The sequence below is a fragment of the Colias eurytheme genome, chromosome 15 (genome assembly GCF_061535395.1).
Source record: "Colias eurytheme isolate Ceu_HAF_F1 chromosome 15, ilColEury1 Martin Lab GWU primary, whole genome shotgun sequence".
Taxonomy (NCBI): domain Eukaryota; kingdom Metazoa; phylum Arthropoda; class Insecta; order Lepidoptera; family Pieridae; genus Colias; species Colias eurytheme.
Window position 1 is genome coordinate 1,310,097 of NC_142994.1, and position 22,237 is coordinate 1,332,333.

General features: G+C 33.8%; 2 protein-coding genes across 2 annotated transcripts in view; one reads left to right on the forward strand and one right to left on the reverse strand.

The window, feature by feature from the left end:
- The first annotated feature begins 159 nt into the window (after positions 1 to 159).
- Positions 160 to 1,580, forward strand: CRIF (growth arrest and DNA damage-inducible proteins-interacting protein CRIF). Its single transcript, XM_090110176.1, has 3 exons — positions 160 to 528; positions 681 to 916; positions 1,330 to 1,580. Exons 1-3 carry the CDS (start codon positions 228 to 230, stop codon positions 1,528 to 1,530), a joined length of 738 nt encoding a protein of 245 aa, XP_089966302.1. The 5' UTR covers positions 160 to 227; the 3' UTR covers positions 1,531 to 1,580.
- Positions 1,581 to 1,867: 287 nt separating this feature from the next.
- The window catches only part of LOC149902119 (uncharacterized), a 39,614-nt gene continuing 19,244 nt past the window's right edge, over positions 1,868 to 22,237 (reverse strand). The window contains exons 7-21 of the mRNA XM_090110217.1: positions 18,130 to 18,294; positions 14,485 to 14,614; positions 12,329 to 12,455; positions 11,370 to 11,495; positions 6,231 to 6,418; positions 5,673 to 5,849; positions 4,926 to 5,100; positions 4,508 to 4,683; positions 4,207 to 4,268; positions 4,035 to 4,124; positions 3,480 to 3,628; positions 3,101 to 3,257; positions 2,603 to 2,807; positions 2,280 to 2,384; positions 1,868 to 1,993 (exon numbers count right to left, since the gene is read on the reverse strand). Coding sequence (XP_089966343.1) covers positions 1,868 to 1,993; positions 2,280 to 2,384; positions 2,603 to 2,807; positions 3,101 to 3,257; positions 3,480 to 3,628; positions 4,035 to 4,124; positions 4,207 to 4,268; positions 4,508 to 4,683; positions 4,926 to 5,100; positions 5,673 to 5,849; positions 6,231 to 6,418; positions 11,370 to 11,495; positions 12,329 to 12,455; positions 14,485 to 14,614; positions 18,130 to 18,294 — 2,158 coding nt within the window. The remainder of the gene's footprint in view (positions 1,994 to 2,279; positions 2,385 to 2,602; positions 2,808 to 3,100; positions 3,258 to 3,479; positions 3,629 to 4,034; positions 4,125 to 4,206; positions 4,269 to 4,507; positions 4,684 to 4,925; positions 5,101 to 5,672; positions 5,850 to 6,230; positions 6,419 to 11,369; positions 11,496 to 12,328; positions 12,456 to 14,484; positions 14,615 to 18,129; positions 18,295 to 22,237) is intronic.

Consider the following 22,237-nt stretch of genomic DNA (forward strand, 5'->3'; position numbering starts at 1 on the left):
CCAATGACAGTTGATAATTTGACACTTGACAGCCGTGAAAGACAAACATTTATACAGATTATTTATATACAAATATTCTACTTTTATCTAGAAACGTTTATGTTATCTTTAAAATATTTGAAAATTTGTTTTGATTTTGACAATGACACAAGTCACAAAACACATAATTAACCTCCAAGGTTTATTTTCTAAAAAAATTGAATTTATTGTTTTAATTAAGAGTAATCATGAATTTGTGTGTAAGACCAAAACTGCTAAGATCTAGTCTTATAAGCATTATCCGTTCGGCAACAACTGTTCCAGAGGTGGAACAAAATGAACAAGTTTTGTTCGACGATACTGAAGATGCACTCGCAAAAGAAGCAGAGATTGAGAAAAAGAGAAATATATCACGACTGTCACCTGCTCATCTAAATGTAATGCATAAAAGGCGGCCATATGAAGAACCTAAAATATTAGCACATCTTACCGTCAAATATAATCGCAAATTGTATGGGAAATATGGTGCGGTCAGTGGCATTAATCCCAGTAAGTATAATTTACGTAAAACTGTGATATAATATGATTGAGATTGATGATACTATTAGGGAAGCTTAATCGGTAATAGCAATTTATAGTAAAATTATTGTTAAGATTCCATACGAAAAATCATTCACAAAATAGTCACAAAATGCTTCCAGGTATTTGCTGGCCAACCAAAGAAGACATTCAGGAAAGACAAGAATATGAAGCCGTTGCATTTCCCTTTACTATACAACAAATGATAGAAACAGCTGCACAGAGAAAACGAGAGCAGCAGTTAAGGATAGAGCAAAGGGATAAGGATGTAGCGGCCAAGTTTGCCAAGTTGGACCAGATGAAGAAGGAATTGAATGATAAAATGGCTAAGAAGGCTGCAGAGATTGAGGCCGCTAAGGTGAGTGATACTACTTTATTTAATAATACATGTAATTTTAACTAATTCAAATTTTTAAATATACAGGTTGTCCCACTGTTGGTATACTAAGCTCAAAGGAGGTTATAGTTTTCTTTCGTGTTTAGTATACCAATAGTGGGACACCCTGTATATTTAAAAAATTGTCACCAACGGGCATTAGCCCAGTTGTGTCAATGAGAGAAAATAGACTTAGGTTGTTGATTTTATCTATTATCACACAAAGAAAATTATCTGACAAAATACACATGCATCTTAATTAAATACTTAGCAAAATATGTTTAAATGTGCGTGCCAGTGTTTGTTGGCATAAGCTTTATAATCGAGTTTCTACTGTATCTGAAAAAAATTCTGCAGTTATTTACTTATTAAATTTTTCAAATTTCTGTAAACAGCAAAAGAAAGAAAGGCTAGTTGAAGAAGTGCGGCGCCACTTTGGTTTCACGCTCGACCCTCGTGACGAGAGGTTCCAAGAAATGTTAGCCAAGCGGGAGAAAGAACAGAAGAAACGAGAGAAACAGGCCAAGATTGAAGCTAAAGAGAAAATGATGCTCGCCAAGTTACAACAGAAGAAAGTCGATGAAAAGAGCACTTGAATAGGTATTTAATTTTTTAGTTTAGTGTGTAATATACTGTTAATTTAGAATGTTTGTTTCATTTAAAAATTTCATTGCAAGTTCCTAATGCACCATGATAAACAAACTGCATAAAAAAATTATTCATCACTTTGTACAAGGAGACAAAGGCATCCTAATGAATTTTATGTGCCAGCGATTTGACGATTGGGTAGGGTTATTTAATTATTTATTATACATGTTTCTTGGGAAAAAATTGTTTTTATACAAAATTGATGTTCAGGAAAAGACAAACCACCAAATAAATACAAAACTTTAATCTTCGCAAAACATGTAACAAATAAACCGTATCCAAAAGTTACGACTCGTCGTCGCTCGAGTCGAACGCGTCCCGCGGGTGAATGGCGCGGCGCGGGGAACACACGAGTGTGTCGGACGAGTCGCTCACCGTGCTACTGGCGGGACTCGGCTTGTCGTATAGCGTCTGGGAATTATTACAAAAAACATGGATATTTATAAACATTATATTCAAAGGAATAGCAGTTTTTTTGAGTTTGGTATATTTTAAAAATAAGCATATTATAGAAAAATCTTGTCAGAGAATTATGATTTGTAAAACTATTTTTCAGTTTGTATGTCTATTTTTATGATAGCTATTGAAGATATTTTGATGAGATTACTTCCTGAATTATATTGCTAGTATAGGAAAATAAAGATGCAAGGAATGTTATAATTTCGAATGCAAACACAATCTTCAATATTTTACTAACCTTTTTCACATCTTTCTGTCCTGCGATAATTTCGTTAAGGATATTCTGTTCGTTGGTATACGAGTTCTTTGTGTCTCCCATTTGTTTTTCTATCATCTCTGGCTTCTATAATATTACATAATAATTATATTTAATTAATTTTTACATAAAGATTGTATACAGTCATGATGCAAGAACATTGAAAAATTTTAACGGTGTCCCATGGCAATATACGTGTTTAAAACTTTGTATTTTACACTGATAAAAAATGTAAGGAACTTTTCTCTATAATGGATCAAAAGAAGCAGTATTTTCCTTTAACCTGGGATGCTGTAGTATCTTACCATCTCCACTATGTCCCTATAATGCACGTCGCTCAACAAATGTGCCGATTTGGTCATCTTGTTCCTGTTGACATTGTCGACCATTTTCATATGTGTACTCTGCGCTTTCTTCGCTATCACATTGACGCGAATTTCTTCTTCTTCTCTATCTGACTCTTCCATTTGTGACGATTCTGTATCCTTCTTTTTCAATTCTTCGCATTGACTGTTATCAAAAATCTTTTAGTATGATGCTAGTTTAAGTACGAAAATAGATGATAAAATATTTTAAATTTCATCAATCTAGATTTATGTCTGAGATCATTCTCATCTACATGAATGTCTATTAAATCGGTTGTTATTTCTATTGCGTGTTTCAGTAGTTCCATTAATTTTAGCGTAGCAGAAAGCGTTGCAATTGGGTTCTACTCATTTACTGCGTTTTATTTGAATTCTAGTTTTTCTCAAAGCAGGATTACGCTAAATATGCTGGCTATTTACAAATGTTTGTTTTCTCACCCGTGACATTGATTGTTTTTGATAAATGCATATATATCCTTGAACGCTTGCTGTATATAGGCGAGCGTATTTTGATCGATTGGCACAGAGCTCGTAGATTCTGAACTGCTTGAAAAGTCGCCCGAATGGGAACTGGCTTGGAATGATTGTTCTGACCCTGACGTGAAAGTACTATTGTTATTGATACTTTAATACCGAAGTTATATTGCACTTACACTAAAAAAAAACACTTATTGCAAGTACTTAGATTTTCCAGTAGTCTTATACCTCAGGTTATCTACAATTTCGCCCTAAATACTTGTCCAAATAATTTTGTTTGTCTTCTATATTTTTCCACATTTGTCTTCTATATTTTTCCCAATGCCACTGTTAAAATTACCAGAAGAAGCCGTGCCATTCGCCCACAGCTGCATCTGCTGCCGTTTCAACTGTTTCATCTGTTCCACCAGCTGCAAGTTAAGCTCCTCCAGCTGTTGCCGGTGCGATATCTCCTCTTGGAGCTGCTCTTCTAGTACCTCCGTGTAATCTCTAGAAAATTTGACGTATGATAAACACTAGGTATATGGTCATTAATTCCAAATTATGGTATCAGAGTGTCTTTATTTATTAGAAACACTGTGAATTAAGCGTTGCAAAAAAGCAAGCAAAAAAATTGGTTGTCTGTAAAGTCGGTTTACTGACGATAGTTGAACGTGACAACGTCCGATTGTGCTTCTTTGTCGCTAGTTCCGCGCTCTCGCTTGCACTTCAAGCCTTACATGGAACGCCTCAGGGCGAGGTAACGCCGCATGAGTCAAGTTTTTTCGTGCGTGCAGCCGGCTCTATCGAATTATAAGACGTTGTCACGTCAAAAAGCAAACAAAAAAATATAAACGGCGCCTTATTAAGGTGTGTTCTTGAATAAATATGATAACTTTATGAAGGAAATACTTACTTTTCCTTTTTCATTACCCCTGTCTTCGTCGCATATTTTCCTGGTGCATTTCTTACGTTCGACACCACTCGGTCTTTTATTGTTCCGTTTCTAAAAATCATGTTTAAGATATAAATAAAGCATTATTAAGGTATAAATAAAAGGGCATTTCAATTTAAAGGATAATACTCACTTGGAAATAGATTTCACCGATCTGGCGTCGGTTGAACTTCCACTTACACTCAACCAAGAATACTTTAAACATAAATAGAAATAAATTAAATGTGATAATATTTCAACAATATACAAATAGATTATTTAGTTTATAGTATTTCTATAGCCTTTGTGTTATTCTAGTACATAAGTTACATCACTGCTATGAATCATCAAAATCCGTTCAGGGATTTTCAAGTGACAGAGTTACGAACATACATCCTTGCAAATTTTCTCGTTTATATAAATTAGAAGGATTATAATATAAACAAGATATTTACCGCTCCCGCTGCTCCCCTTTCGTTATCTCTCAACACTGATCTGATTTTCGAGAGAAATTCACATGCAATAGAGTTATGTCTCATGTCTAACACCACGAGGGTAGTATTCGAATGCATCATTTGCAGCGCCGCCGCCGCACAATCCTCTGATAGACCGCAGTTTTGTATGTCCAATGCTATAATTCGTTAAAAACTTATAATTATGCGTGGACGGGAACAACGTATGATAAATACGAAACATTACAAAAGCTACTTGTGAATTTAAGGAATTCGTTTATTATCGATAGCTTCAAAAGTTGCGTAACATACCTTTATAGATCGCGTGAAAATAATGATAACACAATTTTGTTTTATTTGCAATCTCCAAAACCACTTTCTTTTCTTTTTTTTTCTAATTAATATATTTAACCATCCTTACCCTTGATCCATAAATCATCAGCCAACACGTCAAACAACTTGCCCACCCCTACATCCCCGAGCTGTGTATTGCCACACAGCGTGATCCTCCGCAAGCCGGCCATTGTGTCCAATTCGGGCAATCTGTAGCGTAACGTGTGCACCCAGTTCTCGCTGTAGCGGTGTATCTTTTGGTACTAGTGGATATAAAAGGAAATTCATCTCGAGATTTTTAAGAATAAAAAAAGACGGGTTGCACTCCGGGAGTGCCGGCAGAAGTGAAAACTTGATTATTAACGTTGAGCATGTTTGATATTTTGGAATGGTATCCGTCTTACGCTTTTTCGATCAGGTCACGTGTCCTGACGCGAGTTTAAAATTTTATACCCATTACAGAAAAAGTACTCAACGCCGCTAAAGAAGTTTTCACTTCAAAAACCTGTATAATATGTAGTAGAAAAATTTAAAGCACGCAAAAAAAAAGACGCTACCATAAAAACGACATTCAAGGTAGGTAATGAAGTCGCGGGCAGTCTATACTAGGTAATGTTAGGTATAGAGAGGAAATATTTTCTTGTTTGTTCAGGTGGTATAAGCTCCGAAACAACTGGACCGATTTTAAAAATTCTGTTACCAGTTGAGTGCTAACTAAATTATTACAGATTGATCGGAGTTATTATTTGTTTAGCCAAGTTTGTAATTTATTTCTTCGAACAGATTTTTAAGCCATGACTTTTAAAAATTTGTCCCTATGTATCTTATGCTTTACCTTAAGTAAATCGGCAATATACCCAGCACCAAGCGGTGTAAGTTCGCAGCCACTGAGGTCCAGCGTAAGTATATTGGGCAGACATCGCACTGCTTTACACAGAGCCAAACAACCCGCGTCACCGATAAGACATCGAGGTAGATAGAGGTGTTGCAATGAATTGTTCGCTAGAAGTGCCTGCAATGTATTTTTGCTGTGACACATATTTTAAGAAGCATTGTTTTGCATCTGCAGTGCTTAAATAATTGTTTCGTGCCCAACTTTTGATAAAGAATTAGAGTTCAAACTTTCAATTAGATGATGAACCTTCTGAATCCTGCCAGAAAACACTTATTTTTTGTAAGTCTTCGCTGGGAATCGAGCCCAGGACCTCTTGATTCTGTGTTCAGGAGTTAACCAAAGAAAGCGAATAAAATATCTTACGTATTACGTGGACACAAAAAAACAACTCTTGAAAAGTAATTTGAATAAAGAATGATTGATAAAGAATGATTTGAATAAAGAAGGTGTACATAAATCATTAACCAAATCATCTACGAGCATAATAATATACGAAACCTCACAAATAGGGTTCAAATAAGGTATCTTCAAAGGCAGACCCTCTAACATCAGCGAATTTAGTAGAGTTGTATTTGAGAGTAACTGTGAGGTCGCTTCCACAAGGTTACTGAGCATGAAGTTTGTGAGGATCACTGCTCGCTTGTTCACTGTCTTCGCTAATCTTTCGCAGTCTATGTGTTCTAGGACTGTTTACAGAAAGGGTAAGGGTGATCATACAGGTGCATTATGATTGATGTTATTAAATTTGAAAATATTATATTGATAGACTACTTTTAATTTTAAACAATGCTGTTGTTCAAAAACTTGCAAAGTAAAAAATAATAATAAAGCTTTGTTGAGCTTATGACATAAATAATTTTAAAACAATTTTTAAATCAGTAATTTTTTTTAGTGTTAAGCCAATACTAAGTTCAACACTACCTTGCTGAACTCAATAGACAATAACATACATACTGCCTGGAGTCAAACAATAATTTAATTAAAATCTAAATCTAAATGTGTATGCTATCATTTTGACTATTACCAGTTTTGACTTGCTGGCGACATTTAATCGCAACAGAGTGAAGACTCAAATCGCAACTGAGTGCATTTAGAATGGGAGGCCATTCCGCATATTTTATCCTATCCACACAAAAGTCCAGCACCTTTCCATTACCAGTCGGAATTACATTAGCTAACGGTGTAAGATTTTGCAACTTGCAACATTTCAAATAACATTGGTGGAAGATTCGACTGCTTTTAACTTCACCTTTGCCGACCATGATTAAAAAAATACATCAAATTACGCGCCCTTCGCTATATAAGGAAGGCCTATCGCATAGAAACAGAAAAATTGGTGAGAAATATGATAAATTGGTACAAGCCTCAAAAATTACAAAGTCACATTAGTTTGAAATAAGAACTTTGGCGATGACATAGTCAATATAATTTTTTCCTTTTCGTACCTATATGTCAAGTTTTCATATATATTTTCAGATATATTGACTTGGGCTAAATTTTATTATCAACCTATCTACAGATTCTTAATCTTAATATGTACTAAAGAATACATAATACCAACTTTATAAAACGACTGTACAGTGCGTACATATTGCAATTTAAAATATAAGGATCATCAAGGCACATTTAGATCATACGATAAATGGATAAATAGTTAAGTTTTATTTTTAAATTTATGGTTTTTCCCACAGGTTTTTCCTTACAAATCTAACTCTATGGTACTGAATCCTAGTAGGTAGGTTTAAATGTATCTACAGACGCTCCGATTTGGTTGGTGCCAACCATATCGGAACCGACAAGGCAACCATTCCAACATTGCTACAGATTGTCCGACGGTTGGCCTTCCAGCCGTCAATTGACCATAGAGTAATATGTCAGTTGACCATAGTACGAAGAGAATGGGCTAAATTCTACTATAGAAATAGAGAAAATTACAGTCATATGCGGCTCTTACAACTTATTTTTTAAGGTTTTTAATGTAGCCGCACTGTCAATTTTTTTTTAATACTTCTAACATAATAAAATACGCTTGATTTCTGGCATCTCTATTTGCGTAATCTTTGTTACTTAAGTCCCACAAACAGGGAAAGTCTTTATATAGTTCCAGCAATTTTATTAATATGTCACGTTCGGTGACCGTAACTCCCTCGGCGTTCATGTTGACGTCCTACACCGGCGGCGTTGCGAATGTGAATGAGCCAATTACCTATATTACTCTATGGAATGAGCCGATTTGGTCGGAACAAAGCTTCCAGACGTTCCAATTTGGTTGGATCGGATAGGAAGTTGGTTTGGTCGGTATTGCTGGCGCATCCGACCACGTCAAACCAATATTAATAATAATTATGTCGGACCGACCGCTCTCTACACTTTCCGATTTGGTCGTGGTCGGATGGTTGGCACCAACCAAATCGGAGCGTCTGTAGATACAGTTAATGTGTGTAGAAATATTTTGAAACAGCTAGACTTGTTAACAATCCAATTTCAATCATAGAGTTGAAAAGAGGTAAGATTAAAGCGCGTCACACACGGTGAAGATACTATAATATTTTATCTTAAGATACTGTTATATTTTATATTACAGTATCTTAACGCTTCCGGTATCAGCGTTCGGACCATCATTTTTCTTTTTGTCATTGCGTACCACCCACCCCTGTAGAACCGCCATCCTGTTACAAATGACGCGAAATTTTGTGGGTCATTTGTAACAGGATGGCGGTTTTACAGGAGTCTTAGTACGCAATGACAAAAAGAAAAATGATGGTCCGAACGCTGATACCGGATGCGTTAAGATACTGTAATATAAAATATAACAGTATCTTAAGATAAAATCTTCACCGTGTGTGACGCGCTTAATAGTGTTCATAGTAATTGAACACTCATAGGGAGTATTCAGAGAGAAAGCTTGAAACTTATAAGCGCTTATCGGCGCTTGTCATGTTCATATATTTTCCTGCGCGGGTTGACAGCACTGACAGGAAAATATATGAACATGACAAGCGCCGATAAGCGCTTATAAGTTTCAAGCTTTCTTTCTGAATACGCCCATAGGTAATATTTGTAAATAAATAAAACACAAAGTCCCATATTTCAGTACTATATTTGTGACCGTTACACGTGTATAAGAAAATCTTAGTCATAAAATACAAAAATATTATCTTCAAGCTGTCTTAAAATATGTAACAAGAATACACAATATTCGTAAGGTAAATATAAAATATTTAACTAGATTGGTATTACTTAGTAACCGTCTTACATTCAGTCAATACAATGAAGTTAAAAGTTTCAATACCAATCCAATTAAACAATACAAAGAGTAACGCAAATATTAAAAAAAATATATTTCCTTAACTGTACCAGTTAACGTAATATTTATCTAGGAAAACCTATCGTAGTTAAAAAAATACTTTTTTATAATATTTGGAAAATTTTGTTGGCTATGGTATAGGAACCATAAACTCGATAAAAAACTTACATACTAAATGTCAAACACTTAACCGCTATACGAATGCTTTGAAACAAAAAAAAATATTTTTTTCTTTTAAAAAATGGCAGCTTTACATTCTAGAACAATTTAAATACTTCCAAAGCAAACGTGTTTGTGTTAAATGATACAATAGCCTACACCATTAATTGATAACAATGATAACAAAATACTTATAGCATGTTAACAAACAAATAAATATTTCTTATAAAGAGATAAAAATATTTGGTAATTGCATTGGGTATTCTATGTAATAAATATTTAGGTTACGTGACAAATTAGTTTTTGTTCAACCTTTTAAGTTTATTTATGATTTATTTATTTAATACAATCGCATCGTAAAGTTTATACTTTTTAATTGAATAATAAAGCAAGTAAAAAGTAAAACAACACTAGATTTAAACAGTATAGTAAAAATACGAGCAAAGGAAATGAAATACTTTGATAAATTCAATGAAAATTTTGTATTTCATGGAAAGATGAGAAAAATGATAACTACTAGGAAAAATAACTTTTTCATGTTCAGCTTATATTTAGAATTTCCAAACATAATATAACGGTGACTTAAACCTCTTTTACGATTGAATATTATTTTGAAATAAGACTGTTTTATAAAATTCGATTTTGTATAGCGCTAACCTTGTCTATCGCTCTTATAAGTGATAAGTGCGAAAGAAACAATACTATCGAAAATCAAACGACGATTTGTAAGACTACATTTTAATGATTTGTCATATTAAAAGTCGTGAAAATTAAAATATATACAAATAATGAAATTAAGTCTTAAAACCAAATTATCACAATACACTTTTACTTACATATCTTATTAAATAATTGTAAAAATAAATACTTGTTTTTTTATATTTTAACAATTATTTTTTTGAGTTCCCTTATTGCAGGTAACTATTTTTTAAGCTTTGCTTAAGTTCAGGTACACAGTTCTCAAAGGGTAATTGAAATGAAAATTTCGATACTAAACAAAACAAAACTGTTTTTCTTATTTTATTCAAACTGTATTAAAGCGCGAAAATTGTGATATAAAATAGTTAATGAACTACATTTTTGTATAAATTATTTTTATGGATTGATCAAACAAGCAAATACATTAAGACCCTCAATAATAAACGTGTCATGTTTTTAGTAACCGAACTAAAATTCAAACAAACTTTTAGAGTAGAAGGAAAAGAAACAGGAGCTAAAAGTCTTCAGTACAACAACTTAATAACAATTTTTTAAAGCTTCGTAATCGTACATTTTGAATTTTATTTTTATCTTACTGCAAGACAACAATTTTTGGTCCCTTTGCATTATCCTGATTAGTCCACAAACCCAGTCTCTGTAATTATTAGTCTCTTTCAGCTTGCTAAAATGTCGATTAGCGTACTGTATAGTTTGCAACTATTCTGCTTACATGATTGTGATCATGGACGTATAAAAAAAGACGGACGCCGTATTACGAACAAACAACGTGAAGCCACCATAGTAAGCTAGCGATCGTGTAAAGACAATAAACGCACACACTCTCACCATAGTAAGCTAGTCGGCCGCCATTACGTCGTGAACTACCGACTGATTAACTGCGTCACTGTTTCACAAAAAATATTTAAAATGCCGTCTTGCGTGGTTAAATGGTGTCGCAACAGTACAATTTTAAATAACAAAACACGAGGGATTACATTCCACAGGGAAGCAAGTTATTTCTTTTATGTTTTAATGCCAAAATTATTACGGCAAAATTTATAGAAAAAAATACAGCCGCCATTGTCAACAGGACAGCTGTTGCCATGGCAACATGGCACACACACATGGATGTTTCGCCGCCATTACTAGGCTTCACTCAATGTTTAGGCGATATACCGTCCGTCTTTTTTTATACGTCCATGATTGTGATTGGTTATTATTCCGCTTGCTAGACTGTAATTGGTCGACAAAAACCCGCGTTCTCTATAAATAATTGGTAGCTACTCTGCTTGAATGATTGCATTTGGTCGTAAAAACGCTTGCTTGGCTTGTTTTCTCGTCGTAAAAACGCTTGCTTGATTAGTCGAGAAAACACCGCGTGATCTGTGATTTTTCTGCTTGCTTGATTATCATTGGTCGTTATTCCGCTTGCTTGCTTCTGATTGGCTGTTACTCCGCGTGCATGAACGTGATTGGTCGATCGGACTCCGGCTGGTCGCCATCACTACTGGAATCAATGGAGGACTTACGTGTCCATTCGCTTTCTGGATCGGAGAATATATTGCGGTCTAGCTCTTCTATGTCTATGTCTGCTTCTTCTGGAAATGAAAGGAGTAATTATAATAATTAAGTTAAGAGCGGGTCCTCCTGACACAGGTTTTATCTTAAACTTACTAGTACGAAATTGTGTAAAATTTAGAAACGAAATAAACTATTTTTATTTTATTTTTTAATTAAACGCGAGATAGCTAAGATGAAGGCAATCTAGTTGGCTTTTTTTTTTCAAGTTTAAAAACATTCGATATTATGTGTGGGATAAATGAAATGATAGGAAAGTTACATTTTTGCGATAATGGGTAATGTTAATATTGTGTGATTATTACAGGGAATTCTACCCTGTATATAATTCAGGATTGATAGAGGGTTTTGCGTTATAAATAATTATACACATGTAATGTAATATTTAAGAAGATGGAAAATGGCAGCTCTGTTAAGGAAAATTAGCATTATACTGTTTCATAATGAGACAGTTAGAATGGAGCTTTCCGTATTATTCCTGTATTATAATTATATGGAAGAATGCCACCTCTATTATTGATACAAGTAAGCTGTAGATACGTTTATCTACAACTTACGTCAATCTCATACATTCGTAGTCTATTCTATTGAACGCTACGCTAACAGAAAGCCACTTGACTAGGGGGGCTGAGCCGACGGTCCCGGGTTCGATCCCCGGTCAGGACAAATATTTGTGTGATGAACTCAATTATTTGTTCTTGGGTCTGGGTGTTATCTATATATTATGCATTTATTAAATATTATATTTATCGTCGCCTAGTACCCACAACATTAATTGAGCCTTAATTGAGCTTACTGTGGGACTAGGTCGATTTGTGTAATAATGTCGTATAATATTTATTTAGTAACATACCATCCGCAATGAGCTCGCCGGACCAATCGTTATCGAACTGCAGCTGATGGTTGAGGTCTCTCTCTGCGGGAGACTGCACCGCGTCTGTGTCCGCGTCCGTCACGTCATAGATTTCCGTCATTTTCATCTGGGGAAATTAATTTTTATTTTAGAGGCTTTTTAGGGAAACTTCATGTCATGGAGTAAGGCGACGATTTTGGTATCTGAATCTTGCCATAGAAGTTTCACTTCTGACACGTGTGTTCGGCACACACGCCCTGTTTTGTTAATGTTTTCATACGTTGTATATTTTGCTACAGTCAAAACCCTGAACCAGTCAATATCCTTATTGACGGTTATTACGGTTATTGACTAAGGGCGTCGGTTAATATCCTTATTGACTGGTTTTATCTGATAAAATCAGTTAATAAGGATATAGATAATATTCAGGGTTTTGACTGTAACATATTCACTCCATGAATTCCCATTTTATTTAAATTATAGGGATAACTAAAAAAAAATTAAAGTTATAGATACGGTGTACCTAACTACTTATTCTCTCTAGTGGTAATAAGGAAGTCAGGTAGTTACCTGACTTAATCGAGCGAACGAGATGTGTTTTCTGCGTGTGTGTGTGTGAAAGATCGATACTTATAATCACCGGTTGTCCTCTTGAATTACAAATAGTTAGTATGTAACCTATCTTTTTGATATGTGATTAAAGGAAAAGATTTATATTATGAAGGAAATGATGAATTTATTTTGAACGTTTTTATACAATATTATATAAAACACTTAAAATAAAACGAAAACATTGCAACTTATTACGATAAAGAAATTGCAACAAAAGATAATCACCTATTACGCACAGTACAAAGTGCCAAAGTAAAGTTTTGCAGTAAACAATATGAATAACACGTGTTTACGTATTTTCATATGTTATTAATTGGCTCACAAAGGTTTCGTAAATAACTTTATCGCGGTGTAAAACGTAATTAATTGCATTTAAAATTCTCATGCTAAAATTAAACACGCAGTTAAATATAAACAAATTTAACATGACATCATATTATATAATATTTTTTTTGCTCATTGAAGTTAACAAAATATATTCATTTCGCAAACCGTACCTATCTATACTAATATTGTAAAGCTGAAGAGTTTGTTTGTTTGTTTGTTTGTTTGAACGCACTAATCTCGGGAACTACTGCTCCGATTTGAAAAATTCTTTCGGTGTTAGATAGCCCATTTATCGACGAAGGTTATAGGCTATATTTCATCACGCTACGGGCAACAGGAGTGGGGCCACGGGGGTGAAACCGCGCGACGCAGCTAGTATTTACATATAGGAAAGTGTGGTCCGTAGGTACTTTATGAATATTAAGATTCCCTTTCCTCGAAATATTAACCGAGTTAACAATAGGAAATTTCACAGTTTTTATAGGGTAGCTATTTTTTTTTTAATTTAAGTACCTCTTTTTATGATTCCTTTTGTTTTTGAATACTGGTTTTTTTATGTATCATTTACATTTTAACCAGGTTACTTAAATATTTTTTTTCTTATACCTACACAAGGAAAGGCATACTTTTATCATATAATTGACGTTAGCGTCACAAGCGTATCTAAATCGATTTATTTCAAACAGCATCTACCAATAAACGAGCCAAGATATATAATCGAAAAATTGCAAAACAAACACATCGATATCAAAGTCATAGGTTATGAAGTGACAGTGGTGCGATATACGTCATCTTGTTGAGATAACGAGTGTTTATTTAACGCTCTTTGAAAATATTATATTGTACCTATTTTATGGGATTCTAGTGTTTTAATGTGTTTATAAAGCTTAAGTCTTGTTATCCTTGGATTGGAGGCAGATTGCTGTACATCTACTTTAAAGATCTTTTCTGTTTACTAATTAATAATTAATTTATTTTATTATAATGTACTTATATTTAGATATGTCTTTCTCTCTAGATAACAAAATATAAGAATGAAGTGAAAGGTTAATATAGAGCAGTATAGTATAAAACAAAAATTTGTCTGTCCGTGCTAGTAATGTGCAAAGCGTATTGTAGTGTTGACGCTCTATAGAAAACTCTGCCTAATACACGCGCAGGCAGAGTTTTGTTATTGTACGTACGTCAATGCCTGAAAAACAATATAAATAACTCACCTTATTATCCCCATCGAGGTAATAATAAGCCAGTAGAGCATCATTGTGATTGGTCACATTGAGTATGTGTTCAAACGTGTCCGCGTCTGCGGGCACGTCGCCGTATGTCACGCAGAGCTCACTCGCACGTCTGAAACAAATGTTTGTAAATTAGTTACTGTTTAATTCTGAAATGTAATATAAAATATAATCCATACTAATATTATAAATGCGAAAGTAACTCTGTCTGTCTGTCTGTTACTCAATCACGCCTAAACTACTGAACCAATTTTCATGAAATTTGGTATGGAGATATTTTGATACCCGAGAAAGGACATAGGCTACTTTTTATCCCGGGAAATGACGCAATGCCGAAAATCCCACGGGAACGGGAACTATGCGGGTTTTTCTTTGACTGCGCGGGCGAAGCCGCGGGCGTAAACCTAGTGGGTAATAAAATTAACCAGGTAAAGTAAAACAATAGGTTATGTCAATTAGGAAATAGCTCTAAAAGAGAACTTTTCAAATTTATTGCATCCAACCAAAAAATAGAATGCTTACTCTTTATTGTGATAGTGTTAATCCAGACATTACATCTAGAACTGCTTTACTATTTCATTAACTATAGTTATTGATAATAACATACGTTTAGTTTGATTAAAACTTGACCCAACTACAAGCAGAAATAAGTAAAACTGATTTAGATTGTATTCAGTTTATAGCTCTAAAAGCTCGTTAATCAAGTGCAAAATGACATATTGACACATTATCAACACAATATCATCATTCTGTGTGCTCAAAAACGTTATTATAACTATAAATGAGAGACCCATAATTAACAGAATTACATTTGTAATTTATAAAATTCATCACAAAAGCAGTCACGTGTACCGACACAATACTGTTATCTCATTGTTTGTGTCATTCAAATCCTCGTGAGAAATAAACAAACAGCAATAATATTAACTTCGATAAAACTATATTTTTGTTTACTTTCTGAAAAGAAATGCTCATTTGTGAAGGAAACAGTTTACTATTCTTAATTATCAATTCAATTTGAAAGAACAAACCTATTAAACATAGCAACTTATAGACTATCAATAAATAGATTTCCTAAACAACATTGAACATAATATGAACTATATTGTAGTTCATGACTAATAAACATCGAACAATAAAGCATCCAACGACCAATGAAATCAATTTATTCGTACTAATTAGCAATCAAATAGCCCAACTGCTTTCAAACAACAACGAAAGTGATAAGTTATCATTTGCGCACAATTATTTGATTGTCGTAATTGTGTCATGCTATCTGCTTGTTAACAGCTGTGGGTGACGTCAATGCTGTTGTGTTCTGGATGTGAAGGATATCTGAGATTTTGTCGGAAAATAGCTAATGATCGAGCTATAGCAATCTTGATAAACTAAAATGATGTAATCTGAAGTTAGATAGGATGATTGGGCTGGTTTAAAATTTGAGGGTAGAAATTAATATGACAGAAAATTCTGGGTTTAAACCGGATCTAATGAGGTTTCTGTAATAAGATGCTTATAGTTTGGAAATAGCTTAATTAAGTGAGTATTAGATGGTAACAGACAGGTGATTTGAAGAGGTTTGTCGTAAACAGGACAGAATACTGAACCTTAGCTGGATAAAAAAGATCAAAGACATACAACAATACATACAACCAAAAAAGAGTGGCCTCTTTTTGTAATTCTTAAGGGAAAATTTGAAACAATCGTTTATACGTAATATAGAGCTTATTTTTAGTTTATCGCTTTGATCCTATTAAAAGTTAGGTTTGAAGGGTATCTACTCAAGCGGTTTAAAGTTATCAATTAATAATATGACTAAAACCTGATAATTTCACAAATTCGCAGAAAAAAAAATAATTCGTTTAATACGCAACTGAATGATAAGCTTCAAAATGTAAATAAAACAACAGTGAATTTTTTATCAAATAATACAGGAAACAAACGTAATCAGGGAACTTATGCGAAAACAAAGATACCACTGTAATTTGTGCCAAAGTTGACACAATTTTAATTAAAACATGATTACATTGGACTATATTTTAGAAAAAAAAATACATGTACAAAAAATATATAAAAAAAAGACGTGTGGCATTCGGGAACTGCCGCGGTAAAGCTATTGCATGCTATGCCTTCAAGCCACACCTCCGCGCCCGTCGAAGTGGGGAGCGTGAGGTTTTTCGTTACTAAATTTCTGGATTCGGTCCCCGCGCTCAAGGCCCGCGATAGAAGCTATGCAATAGCTTAAAAACCTTAATGATATTTCAAGACCAATGTCTGATGCTACAGAAAAACCATTTTAAACTGAATACAAGGAAACATGTAATTTTATTTATTTTTATTAATGTAAGAAAAAGCTCATATACCCTCTAATCAAACTCTAAACTATCAATTAGAACACTAATCGCCATACATAAATACATTTTCCGGCATTATTTCTATCGCACAATACCTACAGTTCCGGGAGTACATTTGACCGCTAAGTTAGACAAAAAGGTCGTTTGAAGTTAACGACATGATTATATGATAAAAACGTGTCAAAGAACTTTCCATCTTAAGGTTATATGATATAAGTCATAAATTTCAATGTCACATAACAGCACTATTCAGTATTCCGGCATCGATATAAGATTACGATAATTTCTTACATTTTATACATCTATTGTTCTAGAAATTCATAGTAGGTGAAGTTATGTAATGTGATTTTTGTTGCTAATAGAAATATCTAATCTATTATTCCTACATCGACTGATTATAAATGAGGGTATTTACGATTTAATTTTTATTTTATTATAAATAAATGAAGTTCTTTTGTCATAATGATGAGTCAGATAATTATTTTCATTTCTCTCTTTTCAGTCGCCTTTTCACGATGATGCGAACAATACTTGAACGACTGTATTATACTTTTATAAGCTAGCTAAAAGGCAAGGCTTATGTTTTCTTGGAACGATTAAAGGACCGCTTACGAGGCTTAGATACAAAAAAATATATAATATGGAACAGTTCCATTCATGGGAAAAAGGCCTTTAATAAATAAGATTTTCTTTTCGAATAATGATACCTGGTTTCTTTACTTGCTTCATTAATCAGTCAAATCGTATCAGCTTATAATCCAATTTGAATTTCTTACGAAATTATCATATTAACATTCAATAATCAGTTCCAGATATCGATGCAATTAATATAGATAAGGTTATCTGACAAGCGAAGGTCAATAGATTAGATTCTACATCGAACATTGTGAATACGTCAACCCGGACTCCGATGGACTAAGATATCAATTTGGGAATTATGCGCATTTTACAAGTAGGTAAGAAGTACCAAAACAAAGTGACTCTCAAAAACAAATTATGCGTATTACAGAAACTCCTTGGTACAATCTTTTATTTGCACTCAATGATACATTTGAAAGTACAAGAGATAAGGGTAACTTTTCTGTTTGATTTTGATCTGATAAAAAAACGTAACAACGAAGACCTGACAAAAGTCTGACTTACTTTAAAACAGTTTAATTACCACTTCCAGAGACAATTTCCAAAAAACAATTAGTTACTTGAGCAACACATTAATATTTCAAAATCCTCTATAATAAATACCCCACAACTCTCCTGAAATAATTCTACTAACCTCTTATCCAACCGATGGTCATCTCTATCCATGGTCAGTTTATAGTACACCCTTGCGACTTCGGAACGATCGTGGGCTGAGTACATAAACCCGTGTAACTGACGAAGCAACCGCCAGCTGAGACGCCAGAGCGATTTGCTCATCTTTGGAGTGCACGCTACGAACCTGGAAATAAGGAATAAAACAAACAATAAATAAATCTGTTACTTACTAGGTTTGGTATAAATCAGCCTTCGGATATTCGTTGACCGCCCCCTTAACATTACACTTAGAACCGAATGATCATAAGTTCGATCTCTGGTATATAGATCTGGCAGAACATGAAAGCTGAGTCTCAAATTTTCCGTAAAAAAAATGGTCAGTGAAGCAGATTGTATATTGCATCTGTCTACACGGAACTCCTCTTATAGTCTTCGCACATTTCTGTGTAATGTTGCGTTCGATTTTTGCCTTATGATACCTTAGAAAAATTTGGTTTTATTCGGGAATGGATCAGGAAAACATCAGATTTCAGACTCAAGATGTTCTATTAGGTCAAGACAATTCCTGTAGGAGTTACTACTTTTATTTATTCAATCCAGTAATCTATACATATAATAAAATCGTAGGAAAGTCAAAACTGTACATTGAATATTTTTTTAAAAGAATACATAATCCATGATCTATAATCGATATAGAAGCCAAAAATATAGTTTTTAGAATTTTTGTCTGTTTGTCTGTTTGTCTGTTTGTCTGTATGTTTGACCGAGCTAATCTCGAAAAGTACTGCATAGATTTACTTCAAATTTTGCATGAATATTCCTAAGAGGTCGGGTGAGGATAGTTTAAGCATATTATCATGATATCACCTTCGGGGGCGGAGCTGTGAGCCTTTATTTTTCTTACATATTCCGTGTACTACGACAGCGTTCAATCTAAAGACTCATGTTTAAATATTGGTTTCGAGTAAGCCATGCTATTATCTAGCTTTACAAAATAAAAACTATGTCATTTACGTAATTTGGGCAGAGAAACAGTTAAATGAATCTTAGCAGTATAAAGACAAATTTGAAACAGCGCCATCTATGAAGTGTTAGAAAAATCAAATACACGTTAACTATTGGAAATTAATAATCAAATGACGCATATATAAATGTTGTTTGACAATATCTAGATTGACACTATAAAAATTATGCTATTTAAGTAATTTGGGAAGAGAAACATAGTTTAAAGAATGTAAGTTGTATAATGTTAATTTTGTAACAGCGCCATCTATGAGATTTCGTAAAAATCAAATCAATTTAGATGTTAACACTACTGAATACACAGTTGGAAATTAATAATTTAAATATAATTATGTTATTTATTTATCCCTTTCCCTATAAGGTATATTTCGTGTAAATAATAAATATACTACATTTTTTAAAGTGAGGGTAGATGTTTATTATTTTAAGTAAAACTAGACACCATTATCTACAGTTAAATCTAATATTGATTGCGTTCATTAGTTACAATTTTAAAAATCTTCGTATTTTATAAATTTACTAGCTTACCGCCCGCGGGTTCGTCCGCTTTGTCTAAAACCTAATAAATTATATACTAAAACCTTCCTCTTGAATCAGTCTATCTATTAAAAAAACCGCATCAAAATCCGTTGCGAAGTTTTAAAGATTTAAGCATACAAAGGGACATAGGGACAGAGAAAGCGACTGTAGTGATATTTATAAAGCAATTGAATGCCATAAAACCAAAAATATCAAATACAATCTTCGTGTTTTGTGAATTTTCACCATCATGCGTTCCCACAAAAAGTAAGTTGTTACTTATAGGTATTTATTTTTTATAATGATAGCAATTCATGTTTTTTGTTGGTATGTATTATATTACACTTTTAGAATGAAATAATAAAATGATGAATTCTTTTATTATTTTGAGGTGCATTGGGAACAGTAGTTTTTGATAAAATTTTATTTGTAAGTAGCTTTTTTATAGATTTACAGTTAACTTTTGATTTTGTTATTTACAGATTCAATGCTCATAAAATTATATCGCCTTTGGAAGACGATTTCTGCTGATATTTTTACAACACCACTTGAAAATTGATGATTTGATGGTAAAGATAGTAGCAGCGAGGATTAAGTGGAAATTAGTAATCATCCGCTTCGTCAATTTTTGACTGAAGTTAATGTCCAACGTCCAATGGTTCAATCATTGGAAGTATCTCGGGAAATTTTGGAGGATATTTTTCAGGAAGGAGAGGAGGGGCAGCCAACCACATATCAAACGACTACGTTTTAGTACCGAAAAAAATGTTATTCCAAATGAAACGTAAATTTTGCACTCACAACTGTACAAGTAATGTTTTTATTTTGACTTTGCGGTTATCTGATTATAATATTTATCGTTATGGCTATCGAGGTACCGACCGTACTGGGATCAGAGTACATGATACAGTTCATCATCCAGGATTGCTAAGAGCATTTTAACACTGAAAAAGATGTTTTCTTTGAATCGTAGTTGCTTCATTTATTTGTTTTTAATCATTTTACATAATATGTTTTATATTTTATAAATATAATATCATTTTCATTAGATAAAATAAATTATGTAACGGTTTTATAAGAAAACACAGTATATTTATTAGGCGACGGTGATTTCTTCCAGGCAAAAGATATTCATCAGCTCAATAAAATTGAATAGTATGTTGTTAGTTATTCTTTAGATTCACAATAATAATTGTAATGGGCATTTCCGCAAGCAAGTTGTATCGTAGTTTAGATATATCATAGTTTTGACATATTAAAGTTCCAACAAAACCCTCAAATTTTTGAGCAGGGTTGAGCAAGATAATTTGAAAAATGTGCCGTGTTAAGTATTATAGAAAAGGTTAGTTCGTTGGTAATTATTATTTCTTCTTCATTTACATGTTGTTAGTAAAAATAAACTTTGACTAACAGTCAAAGTACCTATATTTTAACTAATACTACTTAATATCTATTATACCTACTTATGTTCAGTATTTATCTGTATTATTCATCATCATCAGCCCATATACGTTCCCACTGCTGGGACACGGGCCTCCTATGAGGGTACAGGCCATAATCCACCACGCTGGCCAAGTGCGTGTTGGCGGATGACACATGTCATCGAACTTTTTAATTCTTCGACATGTCGGTTTCCTCACGATGTTTTCCTTCACCGTTCGAGCAGTGGTGATATTACAACATGCGCAGATAAATTGAAAAATCAATTTATTTCCTGCGCGCTCGCCTGGTCTCGAACCCCGGACTTATCGATTCGAAGTCCGAGGTCTCACCACTGAGCCACCACTGCTTATCTGTATTATTATTGCTTGGTAATTAATATATTTTCATGTCGTATACCTAATTATAATCATAAGTTTGATGTGTAATTAGCTGGATTTATTTTTACACACTCACAGACTTATATTTTATGTTAAAAGAGTGTTAATAGTGTACCTAAATCATGATATTTTTTCACAATTAATAATAATCCTTTTTTCTAATGGTCTTGGCATTAAATTAAACCGCGCTGTCGTTTCGTTCACAAAAAGTGATGTTATGAGGAGCATATTCGGTCCTCATATCATAAAAAATCTGTGCGAAAACAATAAACACGTGTGAGGCCCTCACGGCAGATCGGGGCGGTCTGACGCGAAGTGGGGACAGCGTTGTCACTGTATCGCTCTTGCCACGCTGTTCAACAGACTTATTCGATAGTTCAGTTTTGTGTTAAGACCGCTGTGACAACCAACCCGTGAGACAACCAAACCCGGTCTCCCCTACTATCCCGTGAGACCGAAACCTTCACTGAGAGGGTATGACGTCTCACAGCTGATCGCAAACGGCATATTGTACTATCCCGTGAGACCGAAACCCTCACTGAGAGGGAATTACGTCTCACTACTGATCACGACAGTCATATTTTATCTCGAGAATCTGAAACTTTACTCAATATGAAGACCGTTTGACAAATGATAGGGTGCATCATAATATTATTCGATCTCTTGAAGATGAACATGAGTATAAGCAATGACTAGAGTAGGGACGCGAATATTACAATTATATGAGACAAGAACGATTAATAAGTTTGTTTAATGAAACATTAA